This window comes from Symphalangus syndactylus, chromosome 1 (assembly GCF_028878055.3).
Source record: "Symphalangus syndactylus isolate Jambi chromosome 1, NHGRI_mSymSyn1-v2.1_pri, whole genome shotgun sequence".
In the NCBI taxonomy this organism is placed as follows: domain Eukaryota; kingdom Metazoa; phylum Chordata; class Mammalia; order Primates; family Hylobatidae; genus Symphalangus; species Symphalangus syndactylus.
The window spans coordinates 65,971,108-65,992,000 of NC_072423.2; the positions used below are offsets into that span (position 1 = coordinate 65,971,108).

General features: G+C 37.2%; 1 protein-coding gene across 9 annotated transcripts in view; it reads left to right on the forward strand.

Annotated features, from left to right (window-relative positions):
* The window catches only part of USP14 (ubiquitin specific peptidase 14), a 54,852-nt gene that overhangs the window by 25,018 nt on the left and 8,941 nt on the right, over nucleotides 1-20,893 (forward strand). For all 9 annotated transcript variants that reach the window (XM_055236744.2, XM_063640696.1, XM_063640688.1 and 6 more), the window contains 6 exons: nucleotides 10,699-10,757; nucleotides 14,510-14,640; nucleotides 15,490-15,570; nucleotides 15,928-16,013; nucleotides 17,085-17,199; nucleotides 20,778-20,843. In XM_055236744.2, the coding sequence (XP_055092719.1) occupies nucleotides 10,699-10,757; nucleotides 14,510-14,640; nucleotides 15,490-15,570; nucleotides 15,928-16,013; nucleotides 17,085-17,199; nucleotides 20,778-20,843 (538 nt within the window). The remainder of the gene's footprint in view (nucleotides 1-10,698; nucleotides 10,758-14,509; nucleotides 14,641-15,489; nucleotides 15,571-15,927; nucleotides 16,014-17,084; nucleotides 17,200-20,777; nucleotides 20,844-20,893) is intronic.

Genomic DNA, 20,893 nt, shown 5'->3' on the forward strand with positions numbered 1-20,893 from the left:
TTATTCTTTAATAGTTTTTATTTTAGTTTTGCTTAACAAATTGCTGGTGAATCTTACTGTGTCGTTTATATATATCCCAAAATATTGCTTTATTTTACCCTTTCCTCTTATCCTTGGATGATAATATTGCTTGGAGCAAGAGTCTAGGTCAAAGCCATTTTTCCTCAGTGATTGGTAGTTATTTCTCCACTATTTTTGTGTGTCCATGCTTACTGATGAGAGGTCTGATATCAGTTTTGATTTTTATTCTTTTCTGTTAGTAGCTTTTAGGATTTTCTCTTTTTTATTTTCTTTCCTCCAGTTTTCCAAGAATGTGAGACTGTGGGTTTTATTTATCTTATAAAAGTACTCAGTGAGAGGCCGGGCGCGGTGGCTCACGCCTGTAATCCCAGCACTTTGGGAGGCCGAGGTGGGCAGATCACGAGGTCAGGAGATCGCGACCATCCTGGCTAACACGGTGAAACCCCGTCTCTACTAAAAAAATACAAAATAAAATTAGCTGGGCATGGTGGCAGGTGCCTGTAGTCCCAGCTACTTGGGAGGCTGAGGCAAAAGAATGGCATGAACCCAGGAAGCGGAGCTTGCAGTGAGCGGAGATGGAGCCACTGCACTCCAGCCTGGGCGACCGAGCGAGACTCTGTCTCAAAAAAAAAAAAAAAGTACTCACTGAGCACTTTTAGTCTGAGGACTCTTGTCGCAAACTCGAGAACATTTCTTGGTCATTATTTCTTTAGATACTGCTTCTCCTCTACCTGGTTTCTTATACATATTAAAATTTCTAGATCTGTTTTTTAGTCTTCTAACTTTCCTCCGTGTTTTAAATTTTTATAATTTTTATGTGATGTGCTCTAGGAAAATGCCTCAGTTCTGTCTTACATTTTACTGATTCATACGTCTACTTTGTTTCACTGCTTATTTATCATGACCTTCTGTTCTTTTTTATAACTCCTTATTCTTAATTTTTGGATCTAAATCCTGCTTTTATTTTTCTGAGGCTCTGAAGTATTTTTATTTAAAGGTTTTTTTTTTTCCTTGTTTGGCCTTTTAACTCTGTTCTTTTTGGTTGTAAGGGTTGTTCTTCCCTCATTTGTTTAAAGGTTGTGTGCTTATATCATGCAACCATATTCTCTTCCTTATGTCCCAGTTGCAAATTATCTGAATAGGTAGTTTGCTGGGGTAGCTTTCTGGCTAGCACCCTTGGGAGTGGCTGATGGAGATAGCCTTGGCTCACTTCCAAGATTTCCTCTTCACTGTTTTCTTCTTGGATGCCTTTTAGCCTCTGTTCCTGGGAGAGTGCTCTTTTATGTTTTGGAAAGAGTTCTGTGTAAGCAGGGGAGATTTCATCCTATGTGGTTCTATTTTCCTGAAACCAAAAGAAGTATTTTTTGTTTTTCCTTTTTTTAAAAAAATAAAAAGTGAAAGTTACTTTTTTTGCTTTTTGGTTTTCATTTTTAGTATTTTTTCTTTTTTTTGTACAGCAACCTCTGATGCCAAACAAAAGAAGTAGTTTTTGAATTCTAAATTTTCTCAAGAAGAGTGCACTTACTAACATAATTGATACAAGATGTCATGGATGGTGGTATGTCTTTGGAAAAATGGCACTAACTGATACAACAAGAATGAAAGAACAGAAAAACGTGCCATGAGAGGTGTTTTACAGCTGGAGATGAGGAAGATCATCCTCACAAATACTTAGCAGAACTTGTCTTTAGCAGGTTCTTTAGAGAGGGAGGTATGGGTCCCGAGTGTGATGGCTCACGCCTGTAATCCCAGTACTTTGGGAGGCCGAGGCAGGTATCTCACTTGAGCTTAGGAATTTGAGACTAGCCTCAGCAACATGGCAAAACCCCACCTCTACAAAACAAACAAACAAAAAACCAAAAATTAGCCAGGCATGGTGGTGTGTGCCTGTAGTCCCAGCTACTCAGAGGCTGAGGTGGGAGATTGCACGAGCCTGGGAGGTCGAGCCTGCAGTGAGCCATCAGCGTGCCACTGCACTCCAGACTGGGTAATAGAGTGAGGCCCTGTCTCAAAAAATAAAATAAAATATAATATAATGATGGAGGGTAGAAGGAAAGTGTGTTCAAGAGAAATAGACTGGATTAGCTTAAGAGGCAGTAAGGACCAAGAACTGTAGCCGCAGGTAAAAATAAGGTTTGAAATGGCTTGCTTAATGCCGCCCAACAGTGGAATCTCATCATACTCCTGGAGTTAGATTCTCAATTTAGAACCTAGAGTGAAAACTATATGTTATAAAAAATCATCCTAAAATTCTATAAATTACTTCTCAAAAGACAGTATCACGTGGCCGTATCTGTTGTATTGGAGACTATCAAGCCCCAGCTCTCAATATACACAGCGTTAACAGTTACTAGATTGCTGATTTTCGTTCATTTTTTTTCTTATTTTTCATTTATTTATTTTTGAGACAGAGTCTCACTTCCTCACCCAGGCTGCAGTGCAGTGGTGCGATCTCAGCTCACTGCAGCCTCTGCCTCCCGGGCTTGAGCGATTCTTCTGTCTCAGCCTCCCAAGCAGCTGGAATTACAGGTGTGTGCCACCATGCTTGACTAATTTTTGTAGTTTTAGTAGAGACGGGTTTTGCTATATTGTCCAGGCTGGTTTCAAAATCCTCACAAGTCATCTGCCTGCCTCAGCCTCCCAAAGTGCTGGGATTACAGGCGTGAGCCACTGTGCCCGGCTGAAAATATTTATCTGTAAACACTAGAGTCTCATTCAGTTCAGTGAGATGCTCATATTATGAGAGGTGTGCAAGAACTGAGACGCTCGGTGGGAACAGAAGAGCCCCATATCTCATCTCAAAACTGTCTAGGGGATATGTTCATTGAGTGGAATTGCGTGTGGGATTGCTTACACTACTTAAATTATTTTCTTTTTTTTAGCTTGTTGAGGGCATATCTTCATTTAAAATTTTAAAAATTTTTAAATTATTTTTTATTTTTTGAGACAGGCCCTCGCTCTGTTGCCCAGGCTCTGGAGTGGCACGATTACAGATCACTGCAGCCTTGACCTCTTGGGCTCAAGGATCCTCCTGACTTGGCTTCCCGAGTAGCTGGGACCTCAGGCATGCACCACTATGCCCAGCTGATTTTTTTTTTTTTTTTTTTTAAGTAGAGACGAGATGGCTATGTTGCTCAGGCTGGTTTCAAACTCCTGGCCTCAATCAATCCTCCCAGCTCAGTCTGCCAAAATACTGGGATTACAGGTGTGAGCCACCACATCTGGCACACGTATCTTCATTCTAAGTAATTGATTTCAACTTGTTCTTGACAAAAAAAATTTAAATAGAAAAGTCTACATATTTGATATTCACTTTTTCTCAGCCGTCTTCTCAGCCCTTATGTCAGGATATGATGAAAATGCATCATACATTTAATTCATAGAGATTGAAGATGTGCCCTGGGTTGGATGTGATGGCTCATGCCTGTGATCCCAGTGCTTTGGGAGGCTGAATCTATAGCTTGAGGCCAGAAGTTTAAGACCAGCCTGGGCAACATAGTGAGACCCGCATCTCTACAGCAAAAAAGAAATAGCTGAGTGTGGTGGTGTGCACCTGTAGTTCCAGCTACTCGTGAGGCTGAGCTGGGAGGAATGCTTGAGCCCAGGAGTTTGCAAACTGCAGTGAGCTGTGATGATGCCACTGCACTGCAGCCTGGGCAATGCAATGAGACCCTGTCTCTTAAAAAAAGAAAGAGATGGGTCGGGAGCAGTGGCTCATGCTTGTAATCCCAGCACTTTGGGAGGCTGAGGTGGGCAGATCACCAAAGGTCAGGAGTTCAAGATCAGCTTGGCTAACATGGTGAAACCCCATCTCTATTAAAAATACAAAAATTAGCCAGGTTTGGTGGCGGGCACCTATAATCCCAGCTACTCGGGAGGCTGAGGCAGGAGGGTCGCTTGAACCCGGGAGCAGAGGCTGCAGTGAGCCGAGATTGCACCACTGCACTCCAGCCTGGGCGACAGTGAGACTGTGTCTCAAAAAAAAAAGAGAAAGGGATGAAGATTTGTGTTATATTTGGGTTTTTTCTTTAAACATACGTGTAGCAATGTATGTGTTTTTTATAACCAATTCGAACAGTCTTTTTTTTTTTTTTTTTTTTTGAGACGGAGTCTCGCTTTGTCGCCCAGGCTGGAGTGCAGTGGCGCAATCTCGGCTCACTGCAAGCTCCGCCTCCTGGGTTCATGCCATTCTCCTGCCTCAGCCTCTCCAAGTAGCTGGGACTACAGGTGCCTGCCACCACGCCCGGCTAATTTTTTTGTATTTTTAGTAGAGATGGGGTTTCACTGTGGTCTCGATCTCCTGACCTCGTGATCCGCCTGCCTCAGCCTCCCAAAGTGCTGGGATTACAAGCGTGAGCCACCGCGCCCGGCCTCGAACAGTCTTAAATTTGTGCTCATGTCTTTGTTTTTATGCTTACATATTAACAATTCTGCAGTACATCTTGATGCATAGGATTCTTTGGATCAATTTCTGGAAGTGGAATTGGTGGTTTAATAAATTAGAGTGGATAGTTTGACCTTTTAGATATTGGCAGTTGTTATCCCAAAAGGTAGAAAAATAATGAATGCTACATTCTGTACATATTCATCAATGTAAAATATTATAATGATAAATATTTTTTGATTACTGGTAAGATTGAACTACTTTTTACTCATGAGTTTATTGGTGACTTACATTTCTCTTATAAGGTAAAAATCTAGGTTTCTCTTTTGTTCTCCCATCACCATTTATTGTATATTGATACACATGGATCTTTTATCATATGTATTATTATTAAATATTTTTGAGACCTGTTCCTAGATTTTCTAATTGGGTTTATTTATTGAGGTCTGATTTTTGATATGTGTTTGTATTATGCCATTTTAACCATTTGGTGTATAGTAATGCATCCTTGTTACTTTCAGTATATTACTGGATAGTTTGATCCATATTTTACATCTCTTTGAACTTCATAGTCATGTTGTTCAATACGCCTTTCTCCCTCTAAATGGATATATAGTGGGAGTGTCAGCCTTTGGGATTTTGACCATAATGGCTTTAAGTTTGGGATAAATCGACGTTTTTGCAATATTTAGCCTCCCCATCCAGGAAATATAGGCTGTCTCCCCATTGTTTCAGGTCTTATTTTACTTTCAGTAAGATGGATTTTTTTCACGTGTTTTATTTCCGACTGTTTTGAATTTTTGTGTTTTGTAATGTTAGATGAATTTTCCCTTGTTCATTTTGTTATTGGCCCTGCTAGCTGATGGGAAGAAATCAGGCATACTAATTTCAAATATCAGATTTCCATGGTTCCAAGATATACTTTCCCCTAATATTGAAATAGTCCTTATATTCTATGAAAATTTTAATGTGGTTTTTATTTACCTTGAAAACACATTTATTTACCCTGAAAGCACATTTTATTTATGATGGTATTTATGATTATGATTTATTTATGATATATTTATGAGGAAATAAGGCATATTTTCTATTAGTATTTGGATTTTCTAAATAGATTATCAAATCCATTACTCAGGTTAGTTTTGTCTGTTTCAGGTAGTTTACTTCATGTTTCTTTCGTGTTTCACTGGCTAGAACTTTTAACACAGTGTTAAATAGTAGATGGTTGTGGAATTCTCTCTTGTTTTTGATTTTAGTAAGACACTTGTATTTTAGGGTTAAATATTGGTCTTGGGTTTGGTGGAAATACTCTTTTTTTCTTTTCTTCTCCTTGTCCTCCCCTCAGGTTTGGTGGAAATATTCTTAAGAATGTTAAGAAAGTATCCCTCCATTTGTTTACTGGAGATTTTTTAAAAATAAGAAATACATGTTAAAATCGTCAAATGTTGTTTGTTGACCTAGTTCTAAGATTTTTCTCACTGGATCTATTTGTGATACATGATGTTAATCGTTAGCCTAATAGTAGACTATATTCCTGATACATTCGTATTCTTTCAATATATAGCGCTGAATTTAATTTGCTGGAACATTTTAAAAGGATTTTTTGGGGTCATTTGTTAGTAAGACTGATTTATAGCATTCTGTCTCCCTCTGGCTTTTTTTCTTTGTGAGGGTTTGGTGTTAGAGTTATGCTAGCTCTATGTCCATCTTTTCCTGGAACTTTTATTTTCTTTCATGTTTTTTATAGGACTGATCTGTTGTTGAAAGCCTTGCCCATGAAATTGTCTGCACTCAGCTTTTTTGGGGTATTTTATTTTATTTTATTTTGAGACAGAGTCTCGCTGTGTTGCCCAGGCTGGAGTGCAGTGGCATGATTTCGGCTCACTGCAACCTCCGCCTCCTGGGTTCAAGTGATTCTCCTGCCTCAGCCTCCCAAGTAGCTGGGATTACAGGCACCCGCCACTACGCCTAGCTAATTTTTTGTATTTTTAGTGGTTTAGAGACATGGTTTCACCATGTTGGCCAGGATGGTCTCGAACTCCTGACCTCGGGTGATCCCCCGTCCTTGGCCTCCCAAAGGGCTGGGATTACAGGCCTGAGCCACCGTGCTTGGCCTTTGGGATATTTTAAATGTACTTACTCTCTTCCAAAATCAGTTTTGGTAATTTATATTTTCCTGCAAAATTGTCCTGTCTTTAAATTATTTCAGCTTGAGTTATTCTACTATTGGACCTGTATGGTTTTTTTTGTATTTTTGTTTCTTATTTGTTATATTTGTGTTTTCCTCCCTTGATTTTCTTGCTAGAGATTTGTATTTTAGTTTTCAAAGAATTGGGTATTGGATTTGTTCATTCAGTTTTTTGAGTTGTCTGATTCATCCTACTTTTGTTTGTATTAATTTTTTTCTTATTTCTGTTTACCTTAGGCTTGTTTTATTGTCTATTTTCTAACTTAAAGTTTCATATGTGGATTGTTTACTTACCCTTGTGTAGTAATGAAAGCATTTAGTTCTGAGATTTTGCTTGTTCTCTATTTGTTAGATGAGGCTGTTCAAATGTTAACAAAAACCACTAGAAAGTCTCTTATCTTTTCCTTTTAGCTCAGTTTTTTTTGTTTTTTTTTTTTTTTGAGATGGAGTCTCACTCTGCCTCCAGGCTGGAGTGCAGTGGCACGATCTCGGCTCACTGCAGCCTCTGCCTCCTGAGTTCAAGTGATTCTCCTGCCTCAGCCTCCCAAGTAACTGGGACTACAGGTGTGTGTCACAACGCCCAGCTAGTTTTTGTATTTTTATTAGAGACAGGGTTTCATCATGTTGGCCAGGATGGTCTCGATCTCTTGACCTCGTGATCCACCTGCCTCGGCCTCCCAAGTGCTGGGATTACAGGCATGAGCCACCGTGCCTGGCGTGTTTATTTTTGATTATTGAATTATAACATGCGAAAGTATACAAATTATAAGTATACAACTCAATGAATTGTCCCAGGGTGAACACATCCATATACCCAAAATAAAGGCAGAACCCTTCTAGCACTCTGAAAATCCCCTCACAGATCTTAATCACTACCACCGTTTATGTTTCCCAAATTGGAAATACTATCCTGACTTCTAATCTCATAGATCAGTTTTACCAATTTTGAAGTCTTTATGAACAGAAATGTACAAATTGGGCCCATTTGTCTGGCTGATGACTGGGTAATGGGTCTGGCTCATGATGTTTAGTGTATCCATGTTCTGTGTATTGTTGGTTCATTTATATTCATGCTGTATAGTGTAGTATTCCATTGTGTCCTGTACTACCAATTTATTATCCATTCTTCTTTGATGAATATTTGGTTTATGTTCAGTTTTTGGTGATTATGAAAAAATATACTCTGAATATTCTAGTACATTTTTGGACACATGCATTTGTTTCTGTTGGGTATATATGAGTATGTATGTATATGCACAAAATATATATGAGTGAAACTGCTGGGTCATAAAAGGATGTATATATTCAGTTTTAGTATGTTTTGCCAACCAGTTTCAAAAACGGAGGTACCAATTCATATTTTCATTAGCATTATATGTGTTTTTCATTTGTTCCACACCCACCCCCAAGAGTTTAAGCCAAGTTATTTAGCCAGTGGATTTAGAAACACATTTATGAAAGCATATGTTATAAAATGTACTTTATTTCACTATAGGTAAGGATTGTGGCCTACATAACTTTTGGTTTTTGGAAATTTGAGTTTGTCTTTTTGATCTGATGTATGATTGAATATTTCATAGGGACTAGAAAAGTCAAAATGTCCTCTCTTTGTAGGTGTCAAAGTATAATAGACATTAGGTTAATTTTATTATGTTCAGATTTTCTATATCATTTCTTTTTATTTATTGACTTGACAGAGATAAGGAAAGATTCTCAGTACTTTTGACTGTAAAACCTCTCAGTATTTCTGTCAGTTTCTCTTTTTATTTTCTAAGTTTTTCTTTATAAACTTCAGTGTTAATGTTATTTGGCTTAATGGATGGTTTTACATTAATTAGGAATTACATTTTATTGCTCTAATATGGGAATTTTTTTGGATATTAAATTACATATGATCTTCCTTAGTTACAAAAAAGGTTGATAATTCATTAGTGTATCTTTGCCATAAATGTAGAAATAGTTACATATTCATGTTACCCTATAACAAGAAGTAAAACTCAGTAACAGCAGCAATTATATAGCTAATTACATACCCAAGTGATGTTCTGGGATATGTCTGCTATATTAGTACTTCATTTTAATTTCAAAAATGCCTTTTAAGAAGTTGCTAAAATGTCTTAACAGGGAAATGTAATGATTTTCAGGTTTTTAAAAATGAACACACATAATTCAGGCATTATTGTGAATTATTGTGTGTTGAAAAATTAAGAAAATTTGTTGTGTCACAGCAGTTTCCGAAAGATGCAAACAAATGAAAAAGGGAAAAACAAAATCCTTCAATTGAGTACAGTTTAACACAATACTCTCTGTGATTTCTTTCGTACTACTTAACATAAGCATAGAGGTTTTGCTTTTTAAATTGAGATATAATTCACATCTAGTGAAATGCATATATCTTAAGTATTTGGTTTGATCAGTTTTGACAAATGCAAATTCTCTGTAATCCATTTGCCTATCAAAGTATAGAACATTTCTATCATCTCAGAAAATTTCTCGTGCGTGCCTTTTCTCAGTTAATCCTTATCCTCTCCAGCCCCTTCCAGCAACTACTGATTTCATATTAGTTTGCACATTCTGAAACGTAAAATAAATGGAATCCTACAGGTCGTGCTTTTCTTTTGTTCTGGCTTGTTTCACTCAGTATCTAGCTTGGAGATCCATTCATATTATTATTGACTAGATCAGTAATTCTGATTGTTCCACAATCTTGCCAATATTGGGTGATACTAGTTTTTTTTTTATTTTGATTTTAATCACTCTAATGGGTGTGTAGTATGTACGCATAGTTTAATCATAGTGCATATGCAGTCTCCCTCCCACTTAGTATCGTATGTCTTTTTGACTATAGCCATCCAAGAGGTATGAAGTGTTAATTTCATTGTCAACCATTGATTTTTGATATTATAAACAGGTTTCTTTTGTGTCATTTGCAGTTAGAGAGCTTTTACTCTAACCTTTTTTCCTAAAGTAGACTTACTTGTTGAAATGAAGTTTTTAGTGAAAAAGTGTGATCGCTTATATCTACTTCATTTGACGGCTCATGTATCTTAGAATAACTTAGAATTTCAGCAGCTTCTCCAGCATCATATATGCAGCTAATAGTATTGATGCGATGAAAAATACTGTTCTTTACATTTTTGCTTCATAACCACAAGACAATTCTTAACAGTTCATTAACTGAATGATAATTTCTGAGCTTTTGTCATAAGACATTGTGTGAGTAATGACTGTGGTTTGAATAGTCATTTGAAAAGGAATTTGCATGGCCAGTTTTTTGTACTGTTGTAAATTAAGTGAGGATCATAAAGCTGAAAGTGAATTTAGAAATCATTCAATAGAAGCTCCTCAGTTTACAGATGAGCAAACTGACCTAAAACCTTAAGTGACCTATTTAATGATACACAGCAAACTAATGCTGAGTGTAGGTGTATGATTTTTGATTGAGTGTTTTTGATCTAATGCTTATTTCTTCCAAGTTATTTCAGAGATTGTGTTATTTTATTTTCTTTGTAATTAATGAATAGTTTTGTTTCACAATACTCTCAGAAAATATTTGTTTAGCTGGGACAGTGGCTCATGCCTGTAATCCCAGCACTTTGGGAGGCCGAGGTGGGTGGATCACCTGAGGTCAGGAGTTTGAGACCAGCCTGGCCAACATGGTGAAACCCTGTCTGTACTAGAAATACAAAAATTAGCTGGGCATGGTGGCGGACGCCTGTAATCCCAACTGCTTGGGAGGCTGAGGCAGGAGAAATTGCTTGAACCCAGGAGGTAGAGGTTGCAGTGAGTCGAGATCATGCCATTGTACTCCAACTTGGGCGACAAGAGCAAAACTCTGTCTCAGAAAATAAAAAATAAAATGTTTGTTTTATATGAGTTTGACAAAGGGAAAGAGCCTAAAGTAGGCTACATCTAAATTCCCTTTTCAGCATTCTTTTTTTCTCCATATAATGCAAGACCAGAAGAGAAGAAAAGGAAAGGTGGGAACAGCTCTGAGGAACTTGCAGTTGAGGGTGTCATAATAACTCCTTTTAACTGGTTTCTTCCCATTTGAGTGTTAGAATGAATTGAATTCTATTGTTTAATTCTGCTTTAATGTTCCTAGGTATGCAGGTGCCTTGAGAGCTTCAGGGGAAATGGCTTCAGCGCAGTATATTACTGCAGGTTTGTATACTAAATATACTACTTTTTGATAGGAGTAAGACATTTTATTTTTTGTTCACAATCCTTTGCAGTTTACAGAATGTCTTTTGTAAAACATCACCTCATTAAGCTTGGAGTGTACATTATACTTAAGTTAAACAACTTGGTACTTATTTTATCATCCAGATTATAAATCAGTGATGTCTGTCCTTTGTGAAAAATAATCTTTGGATTTTTTTGGATTAAATTATAATTTTGGCTTCAGGTTTGATTTGTATAATATATCTTTGGGGTTGACTCTGGGGATAGCCAGCGACGGGTTTGATCACAATTGATGTATCATTATAAAAGAGGGTCTTAGTGAGTATTGGTGTAAAGAAGTGATGTGTGTGAGGAGAAATAGTAATCTTAAAGGATAGAAATAACTGGTTTCTTCATTGCATAAGAGAATATACCCCTCACCTAATTTTGTACATTTTGATACTGTTAAATCTTTGGGTTAGGTCAATAGGGTTTTACAGCCATGCCTTTTTTTTTACTCTCTCTCTAACAGCTTTGTTGATATAGTGTACATATCATAAAGTCTGCCCATTTAAAGTGTATAATCATTGTTTTTTAGTTTATCCACAGAGTTGTGCAAATGTTACTAAAATGTTAATTTTAGAACATTATCATTCCAAAAAGCAACTTCATAACATCTAGCAGTCACCTCCTTTCCCATTTCTAGCCCTACCCGAACATTTATCTATGTGTTCTTTCTCTCTAGATTTGCCTACTCTGGACTTTTGCTCTAAATGGAATTAAATAATATGTAGTCTCTTGTGACTGGTGTCTTTCACTTAGTATAATGTTTTCAGAATTCATCCACATTGTGACATGTATCAGTGCTTCATTCTTTTTTATTGCTAAATAAGAGTGCCTTGTATGGACATGCCACATATCATTTATCCATTCATCATTGGTGGATATTTGGGTTGTTTCCACTTTTCGACTATTACAAATACTCCTGACATTCGTGTACAAGTCTTGGTGTGGACAAATGCTTTCATTTCTCTTTGGTAGGTATCTAGGAGTGGAATTAATTGCTGGGTCATATGGTTACTATATTTAACCTTGTGAGGAACTGCCAGAATTTTCCAAAGGAGTCGCACCATTTTACATTTCCCCCAGAAGGTTATGAGGGTTCTGATTTCTCCGTGTCCTTACCAGCACTTAGTATTATATGTCTTTTTGACTATAGCCATCCAAGAGGTATGAAGTGTTAATTTCATTGTCAACCATTGATTTTTGATATTATAAACAGGTTTCTTTTGTGTCATTTGCAGTTAGAGAGCTTTTACTCTAACCTTTTTTCCTAAAGTAGACTTACTTGTTGAAATGAAGTTTTTAGTGGAAAAAGTGTGATCGCTTATATCTACTTCATTTGACGGCTCATGTATCTTAGAATAACTTAGAATTTCAGCAGCTTCTCCAGCATCATATATGCAGCTAATAGTATTGATGCGATGAAAAATACTGTTCTTTACATTTTTGCTTCTTGATTTTTTAACTTTTTGTTTTGAAATACATTTAAATTTACAGAAAAGTTGTAAGAATTCACCAGTTACTAACTTTTAGTCGCATTTGGTTTCTCATTTTTCCGTTATGCATGTAATTTTTTTCTGAACCATTTTAGAATAAGGCGCCAGACAGCAGGTGTTTTATTCCTGAATACTTCAGTATGTATTTCCTAACAATAAGGACGTTCATAACCACAAGACAATTCTTAATTTTCAGAATCTGGGCTGGGTGTGGTGGCTTATGCTTGTAATCCCAGCACTTTGGGAGGCTGAGGCGGGCAGATCACTTAAGGCCAGGGGTTTGAGACCAGCCTGGCCAACATGGCGAAACCCCATCTCTACTAAAAATACAAAAATTAGCCAGGTGTGTTGGTGCATGTCTGTAATCCCAGCTACTCGGGAGGCTGAGGCACGAGAATCGCTTGAACCTGGGAGGCTGAGGTTACAGTGAGCTGAGATTGTGTCACTGCACTCCAGCCTGGGCAACAGACTGAGACACTGTCTCAAAAAACAAATTTTTTTTTTAGAATTTGGGAGTTTCACACAGTACCTTAAAATACAGTCTTTATTCAGATTTTGCCAACTGTCCCAGTATTGTCCATTAAAAAAGTTTTTTTTTTCCTGCTTCAGGATTCAGTTTAGGATCCCACGTTGCATTTAGTTGTTATGTCTTATTAGTCTCTTTCAATCTATGTTTCTTCTTGACCTTTTTCTTTCAAACTAATGAAATACTTTTGAGATGCTCTGTTGATGATATATACTAGATCTTAAATCTGTTTTTTTGAGTAGTGTATAAAGTATTGTTAAAATGTAGGCTTTTATTTAAAAAAATAATTAGCTTGGTAGTGATGCCCAAATTTCAGTCTTCCTTCCAAAAATATTTTTTAAACATTGTGTTCAGTTTTGTTATTCAGGAACATTTTATTGAGCCCCTGCTTTGTGCTAAGATGCTGCAGTATTTGGTGGGTTCAGTCTGTGTAATGATGTTAGGTGACATTTCACATCTTGGGTATTAATAAAACATACAAGTTGAGATAAGCTAGAGGAAGAGTTTTGCTGTACATGAAGGAGGGCAAGGTATGATCACTAGGAAGTCAGCAGAGAAGAAATGGTTCGAACTCCAAGAGAACAGACTAGTCCATGACTATGAGATTCATGCTGCTGAGAGGGGTAAGTGAAAAGAAGATTTTCTGAAGAAGGTAAATTCTTAGTAGTTTTGGTTCTTAGCTGTCCAGTAGAGTCCGCTGTTTAAGGACCCGGATTTAAATCTCCAGGAGTTGAGTAGAAGAGAACCAACTATAGGTTTAAAGGGAGGTAAGTTGGGAGAGGTGACCTCTATCCTGATCTTGGCAGAGTAGCAGAACAATTACATTATGCCTGTTTGTCCCTAAACAGAGGTTATGTGTTCTTTGTACTGAATTAAAACACCCTGCTTTGTTTGGGAAGACAAAGGCTGGCAAGAAGAGAGAGAGAGGCAGGGCTCAGAGTTGTTTACAGCTAGTGATTGCTTTGTAAGGTCTTCTGGTGAGTTCTTTAAGATTTAAAAATGATTTTTTTTTCTTATTGAGAGTCCAACAATTGTCAAAGAGTAGATACACTTAAAAATATTTAAGCGGCTGGGCGTGGTGGCTCACACCTGTAATCCCAGCACTTTGGGAGGCCAAGGTGGGCAGATCACAAGGTCAGGAGTTCGAGACCAACCTGGCCAACATGGTGAAACCCTGTCTCTACTAAAAAAAAAAATGCAAAAATTAGCCAGGCATGGTGGCATGCTCCTGTAATCCCAGCTACTCGGGAGGCCCTTCTGGGTTCAAGCAGTTCTCCTGCCTCAGCCTCCTGAATAGCTGGGGTTACAGGCTGAAGTGAGCGGATCATGAGGTCAGGAGTTGGAGACCAGAGCCTGGCCAGCATGGTGAAACCCCGTCTCTTCTAAAAAAAATATACAAAAAATTAGCTGGGAATGATGGCGTGTGCCTGTAATCCCAGCTACTCTGGAGGCTGAGGCAGGAGAATTGCTTGAACCCAGAAGGCAGAGGTTGCAGTGAGCCGAGATCGCGCCACTGCACTCCAGCCTGGGCAATGGAGCAAGACTCCATCTCAAAAAAACAAAAAAAATTGAGTAGGTTTTTGTTTGTATTAATTAAAATTAATTTACAGTCGCGTGTATTAAATATGTGACTGTTTTACTAAGGCAACGTTTGCTTTGTCTTTAAGCCCTTAGAGATTTGTTTGATTCCATGGATAAAACTTCTTCCAGTATTCCACCTATTATTCTACTGCAGTTTTTGCACATGGCTTTCCCACAGTTTGCCGAGAAGGGTGAACAAGGACAGTATCTTCAACAGGTAATTAGGGCAAGGTATTTTTCATTCTGTAAATGTAAAACTTAGGTTTCCTACATTTACCATACTTATTGGAACATAGTTCGAAATATAAACATCAGTCTTTTCTAGTTCATGCCACGGCTGTCTCTTGCCTGGAGCCGCACAGTAGTCTTATAACTGACCATCTGGCCTCTGCCTTTGCCCTTTTGCAGTTTCTCTACACAGCCCGCAGTATCCTTTTTAAAATGAAGATAGGATTATGTTGGCCCCTTGTTCAGTACTCCCTAGTGATTTTCTACCACAGTCCTAAATCCTCTAGCCCCTGGCTTTCTCTCTTGAGTTCATCACTACCACTCTGCCCCTTGCTTGCCTCTCTCCAGCCACACAGGCTTCCTTAAACCCTTCAAGTGCCCTCTTCCTGCAGGGCCTTTGCTCTTGTTCTTTGGCTGTCAGATAAGTGCAAGACCAGCTCCCTCACCTCCTTCAGGTCTCATGGCTCCAAGGCCAAAGCCTCAGGCTTTCCCTGATGACCTAATTGAAATAGCACACTTCCCTTCCCCTGATCACTTACTGTTTCCATCCTTTTTTTCGCTTCATAACCCTTATCTCTACTTGAATTTTATATTTTCACTGCTATTATGCTGAGTATCTAGTACAGAGTTTAGCACAAATTGGAGCTCAGCAGATGTCTGTTGAATGAATAAGCTATTCTGGAATTCTTTATTTTTTGGAAGATCGTATGTCTTACTTGGCTTAATACTTTTAAAGAAGGAAACCACTTTCTTGCCTAGGAGACAGTGATTATTTTGGAAGAACTTTGTAGATCATTCACTGCCAGGATTATTTACTTTGTCTTTTTTTACATTATAGGATGCTAATGAATGTTGGATACAAATGATGCGAGTATTGCAACAGAAATTGGAAGCCATAGAGGATGATTCTGTTAAAGAGGTAATTGAAATATATTTGTGATTGTAGACTTTTGTTATACCTTGATTTTTTTAAATATTTTTTTCCCCTCAAAGGCTTAAAATAAGTTCGTCTTATAGGTAGATGTGTATTTAAATACTTTAGATGCTCAATCTGTACTCAGAATTTGGAAGCTTGCATACGACATTTAAATTTAATGTATTATTTATTAAACTTAATTCATTGTTGATTTTTGGTAATGTTTTTTGAAGGATTTTACAGTAAGGGACTACATTTTTAAAAACTTAAATATGTATTACTAAACTGGATTGTGTGGAAGCAAATCTACATTGATATTTATATAAAGTTGGAATTTTTATTTTATTTTAATTTTTGCAGACAGACTCTTCATCTGCATCGGCAGCAACACCTTCTAAAAAGAAAAGTTTAATTGATCAGTTCTTCGGTGTTGAGTTTGAAACTACGTATCCTTATGAGCTAAGATATAGACTATACTCATACCTTATTAGAATTGGCATAAATAGCATCACTGGCTGATTGATTGGTGGTGGGTAGAAGAAACATACTTCAGAGGTTTTTTTTTTTTGAGACGGAGTCTTGCTCTTGTCACCCAGGCTGGAGTGCAATGGTGTGATCTTGACTCGCTGCAACCTCCGCATCCCAGGTTCAAACAGTTCTGCCTCAGCCTCCCAGGTAGCTGGGATTACAGGCGCATGCCACCATGCCCAGCTAATTTTTTGTATTTTTAGTAGAGATGGGGTTTCACCCTCTTGGTCAGGCTGGTATTGAACTCCTGACTTTAGGTGATTTACCCGCCTCAGCCTCCAGGTGTGAGCCACCGTGCCCAGCCCAGAGGTTTTTATACCTAAAAAAATACAATAATGGAAATTAGGAATTTGGAAAAATATACCTATTGGAGTGATCTTGAAGGATAATAGGATTATTCATTATGTTTTGATTAATATAATTATTTTAAATTTATTTATTGAAGGATATTTATTTTTTCCTAAGAACATCTTTAGCAGAATCTACCTCATTTTCATTCACCTTATAAAGAATTAATTTCTTATATGTCAAAGTGACTGTTAATAATAACTTTTAAAATAAAAAAAGAATTTTTTAATTGTATAAAATGGTGTGTATCAACTATATACATGAGATTGAACCAGTTAATAAAACATGAATCAGGAAAGTACTGTTTTCTAGGTCACGGTTAGAAAAACTTAGAAAAAATTTATGTTTATGTACCTTTGGGCGTCTAAGACCATTATAAGACCATACTAAATACCAGCTTATAGTTTAGAGTTTATTGCAGTTTATCTTTTAATACACATTTATTACTCGTTGTTTCTAGAATTGTTGGTAGCCAAATGAATATTCTTAAGTATGTTGAAATGAATCTTGGGAGACTAAAATGTTTTAAATGCCAATGAATGATACTATTAATTTTAATGGAATTAGGATAATGTATTATATTCAAGAGTATATAACAAATTGAATACCCGTTGGCATATTCCTTATCTTAGTTTACAAAGCATGAAATGTACAGAATCTGAAGAAGAAGAAGTCACCAAAGGAAAGGAAAATCAACTTCAGCTTAGCTGTTTTATCAATCAGGAAGTCAAATATCTTTTTACAGGACTTAAATTGGTAAGGACAGTCCCAGTCCATCCTTGTTGTTTGTGAATTCCATGTTTGCGAGTAAGCCAAAGTCATTATTTGCCGGGCTTTAATGGTCATTTGTAGACATGTGCAGAGCAATACACATTTTGAGTTGCCCGATACACACAGTCCCATCTGAGGTCAAACAAGTACTTGGCCTTCTTGTTTCAGCTTGGTAAACAAATGTCATTTTAGCAGGAATGTTAGCACCGTTGTTTTAAAAAAAAATTTCTGCTTTTTGTTGGTTATTTCACTGTTTAAGATGACCCCCCAAGCATAGGGCTGAGTGCTGTCTAGTGTTTCTAAGTGTGGGAAGGCTGTGATGTGCCTTACTAAGAAAATATACTTGTTAGAGAAGCTTCAGTTGGGCCTGAGTTGCGCTGTTGGCTCTGAGTTCAGTGTTAATTAATCAACACAGTATGTGAAATAAGGTGTCTTTAAACAGAAACACACATAAAACAAGGTTATGTATTGATTGGTTGATGAAAATGTTGTGATCAAAGGCTGGCGGGAATCTAATCCTGTATTTCTCCTAGGAGCAGTGGTTCAGTATTCACTGATTCAGTGCTTGTGGTGACTTTGTAGAACATAATTACTGCGACTAACAAAATCAACTGTATAGTCAGAAATCAAACAAACTTCAACTAGCTCTTCATTTCATAGACAAAAACATTATTGACATGGTTGCATATGCTAACAAATATTGGGATGTCTCACTTTTTAATCACTGGATGTTCCTGCTTCACACTGTGAAGAAGCACCTAGTGCTTTGTGCTGTACCTTGCTTTATTTTAAAGCACTCAAGAAATGTTTGTTGAATAATTTACATGTTTGTTAAGATTTTTCCTTAGAGATAGTTGTTTTCATGGGCCCTACAACTTAGTTGAACTATTAACTTTAAGGAAAATTACTTAACCTAAGCTTCTGTTTTCTTACGTGAAAATGAGAGTAACTATAGGGTTGTTTGTGGGTTTGTGCTCTTAAGCATTAAGGGTGATCATATAATGTATTGTCTAAACCAGGACACTGGTGGAGAGTGAATGAGGGTATGTTAGTAATTATGCAGTATAAACTGGGATTTTTCTGTGCAAATCAGGGCATGTAGTTGTTCTGCCATTGCATTGTCTTGCAGTTGAGGCCCTGGAATTTAAGTAATCTAATTGGCTTTTGGCAGAGCCAGAACTAGAACTTGCTTCTTTCATTATTCAGTTACTGCTGCCTTTCCAGTGCCATACTAAAGAATACGGACTCACATAAAATGTCAGCTTCCACTCTGCTAATAAGCCCATGGATAAAACATAACGGTTTTGTTTGCTGACTTATTAATTTGGTATGCTTTGGGGATATGTATATCTCTCGAAGGATCTCCCCATTTGAACTGGTATCTTTTAATAGTTTTCAAATTACAGTTCATGTGATTCCACTGCAAAAGCACTGATAATTAGGATTGTTTATTTTATTTTATTTTCTTTCTTTCTTTTTTTTTTTTTTTTTTTTTGAGACGGAGTCTCTCTCTGTCGCCCAGGCTGGAGTGCAGTGGCACAATCTCGGCTCACTGCAACCTCTGACTCCCAGGTTCAAGCGATTCTCCTGCCTTAGCCTCCTGAGTAGCTGGGACTACAGGTGCGTGCCACCACGCCTGGCTGATTTTTCGTATTTTTGATAGAGACAGGGTTTTGCCATGTTAGGCTGGATGGTCTCGATCTCCTGACCTTGTGATCCGCCCACCTCGGCCTCCCAAAGTGCTGGGATTACAGGAATGAGCCACCGTGCCCAGCCAGGATTATTTATTTTAAAAGTTAGCTTCTTCCTAAACACAGTTGTATGAAAAATAAATACATGAATAAAAGTTAGCCATTGCAACATCTAGATATTTGAAGAAGGTCCTGGAGGGCAGAATTTTTAAAAATTTTGGTTGATCCTCTTTGCTGTCTCCTTTAACCATGACCAATAAAGAGAAGTCTTGAAGGAAGAAAAGTCAGTGAAAAATGATGAGGCATTGGAATAGGTCTTCTGTGCAGAGGCCTAGTTTGGGCAGAGGGGGTGGGTTGATAAACACTGAAGCAGGACATGGATTATATTGATAAACAAGATGATTTGTTATCTGGGGGCTCTCATCTACAGTTTGGCGTAAGGTTGGCAAGGGGAAGGGTTGGTAAATGGGCATAAGAAGAAGAGAGAGTGAGTCATGCTCTGTTTTACGATACCTAGGGGAGAGTTTTGAGCCAGTGTGGATATGAACATGGTGACTTTTAAGAGAAATTCGTTTAAAAACACACAAAACTACTTAACTCCCAGGAGCCAAATCATGTAAGGCATGGTGTGCAAGTTTCAGGATATACCAGCAAATGAAGTCTCAGTGTGAATTGGAGAGTGTGGAGTGGAGTGCTTTGGCAGGGACTCTCCAGGATAGTATTTTCTTCACAATTTTGTAAAAGTATAGGAAAACCGAACATACCCAGAAGGTCTAGATGATAGTGGATTGGTGATAATATTAAGATTTCCCCAGATATACTTTCTTGAAAAACATGTATTCCTAAAATGTATTTATTTCCTTTATAACTTTTAAGATATTTTATCTTTTGTTCTGATAATTCCTGAGTAATTTGGCTTGGTTTCTCTACTGCTTTGCTGCTGAATAAACTTGGTTAAATGTTAAAAAGCTACTCCACAGTGATTCCTTTTGTAATATGATTAGTAATTTTAAAAAAATCAGACGTTAAAAATTATTATACAAGTGTAACATGCTTAAACATTACCAGTAGGTTATTTTAATTCTATTTTCTTTTTTGTTTATTTTCTTAAAGCAGAGCATATAAGTAGTGCTAATTCTTTCTATAACATTAGAAATAGTAGTGAATGTTTGTTAAATGTAGAGTATATGCCAAGTATTTTACCAGGTTTTCTACATGTACTGACTGTAATTCTAACAATAACACTATAACATAGATTACCACTACCACCTTTTCCAAATGATGCCCAGAGGGATAAATACCGTTTCCACTGTTACACGGGCTATAAGAAGCGGAAAGGTGATCATGCTGGTTGAGATATGTGCAGTAGCTAAAGGCTTTCCCACATCTGTTAGGTTAACAGAGGTTTCTGTGTTACGACTTTTTTCAAATTTAACAATAATTGATTGGTGCTGATTGGCTTTTACACATAAAACATAAAGAACAGGAGTTTCTTGGGCTCTCTTAATTTTCCTCTAGAGTGAATATTCTGATAATAAACAGGAATGACAAAGCTTTGTTATATAAAATATAATGTAAAATTCTCTGAATCTAAGCATCATTTGGGGCGTGACTAAAAAAGAGCAAACAATATTTACACTTGGAGGAATCCACAACAATGTAAATTATTTGATGCCTTATAAGAATTGAACAGTATCTAAAAGTCTTCCCATATTGTCATCAAATTGTGTCTCAGTGGTATAAACCCATTGATGTACTGTATGTTGCCTATTAAGTAGTGCTAGTTTTTACAAGGCTTAGTGGTGTGATTCTATATTGCAGAAATAAAATTTTTAAAACTAATGTTTGGTCTTCTGTTATGTTCTTTTTTAGCGACTTCAGGAAGAAATTACCAAACAGTCTCCAACGTTGCAAAGAAATGCCTTGTATATCAAATCTGTAAGTTATGCAGTCCTTTCGAAGCCAAATTCCGCTTCATTGAAATATTT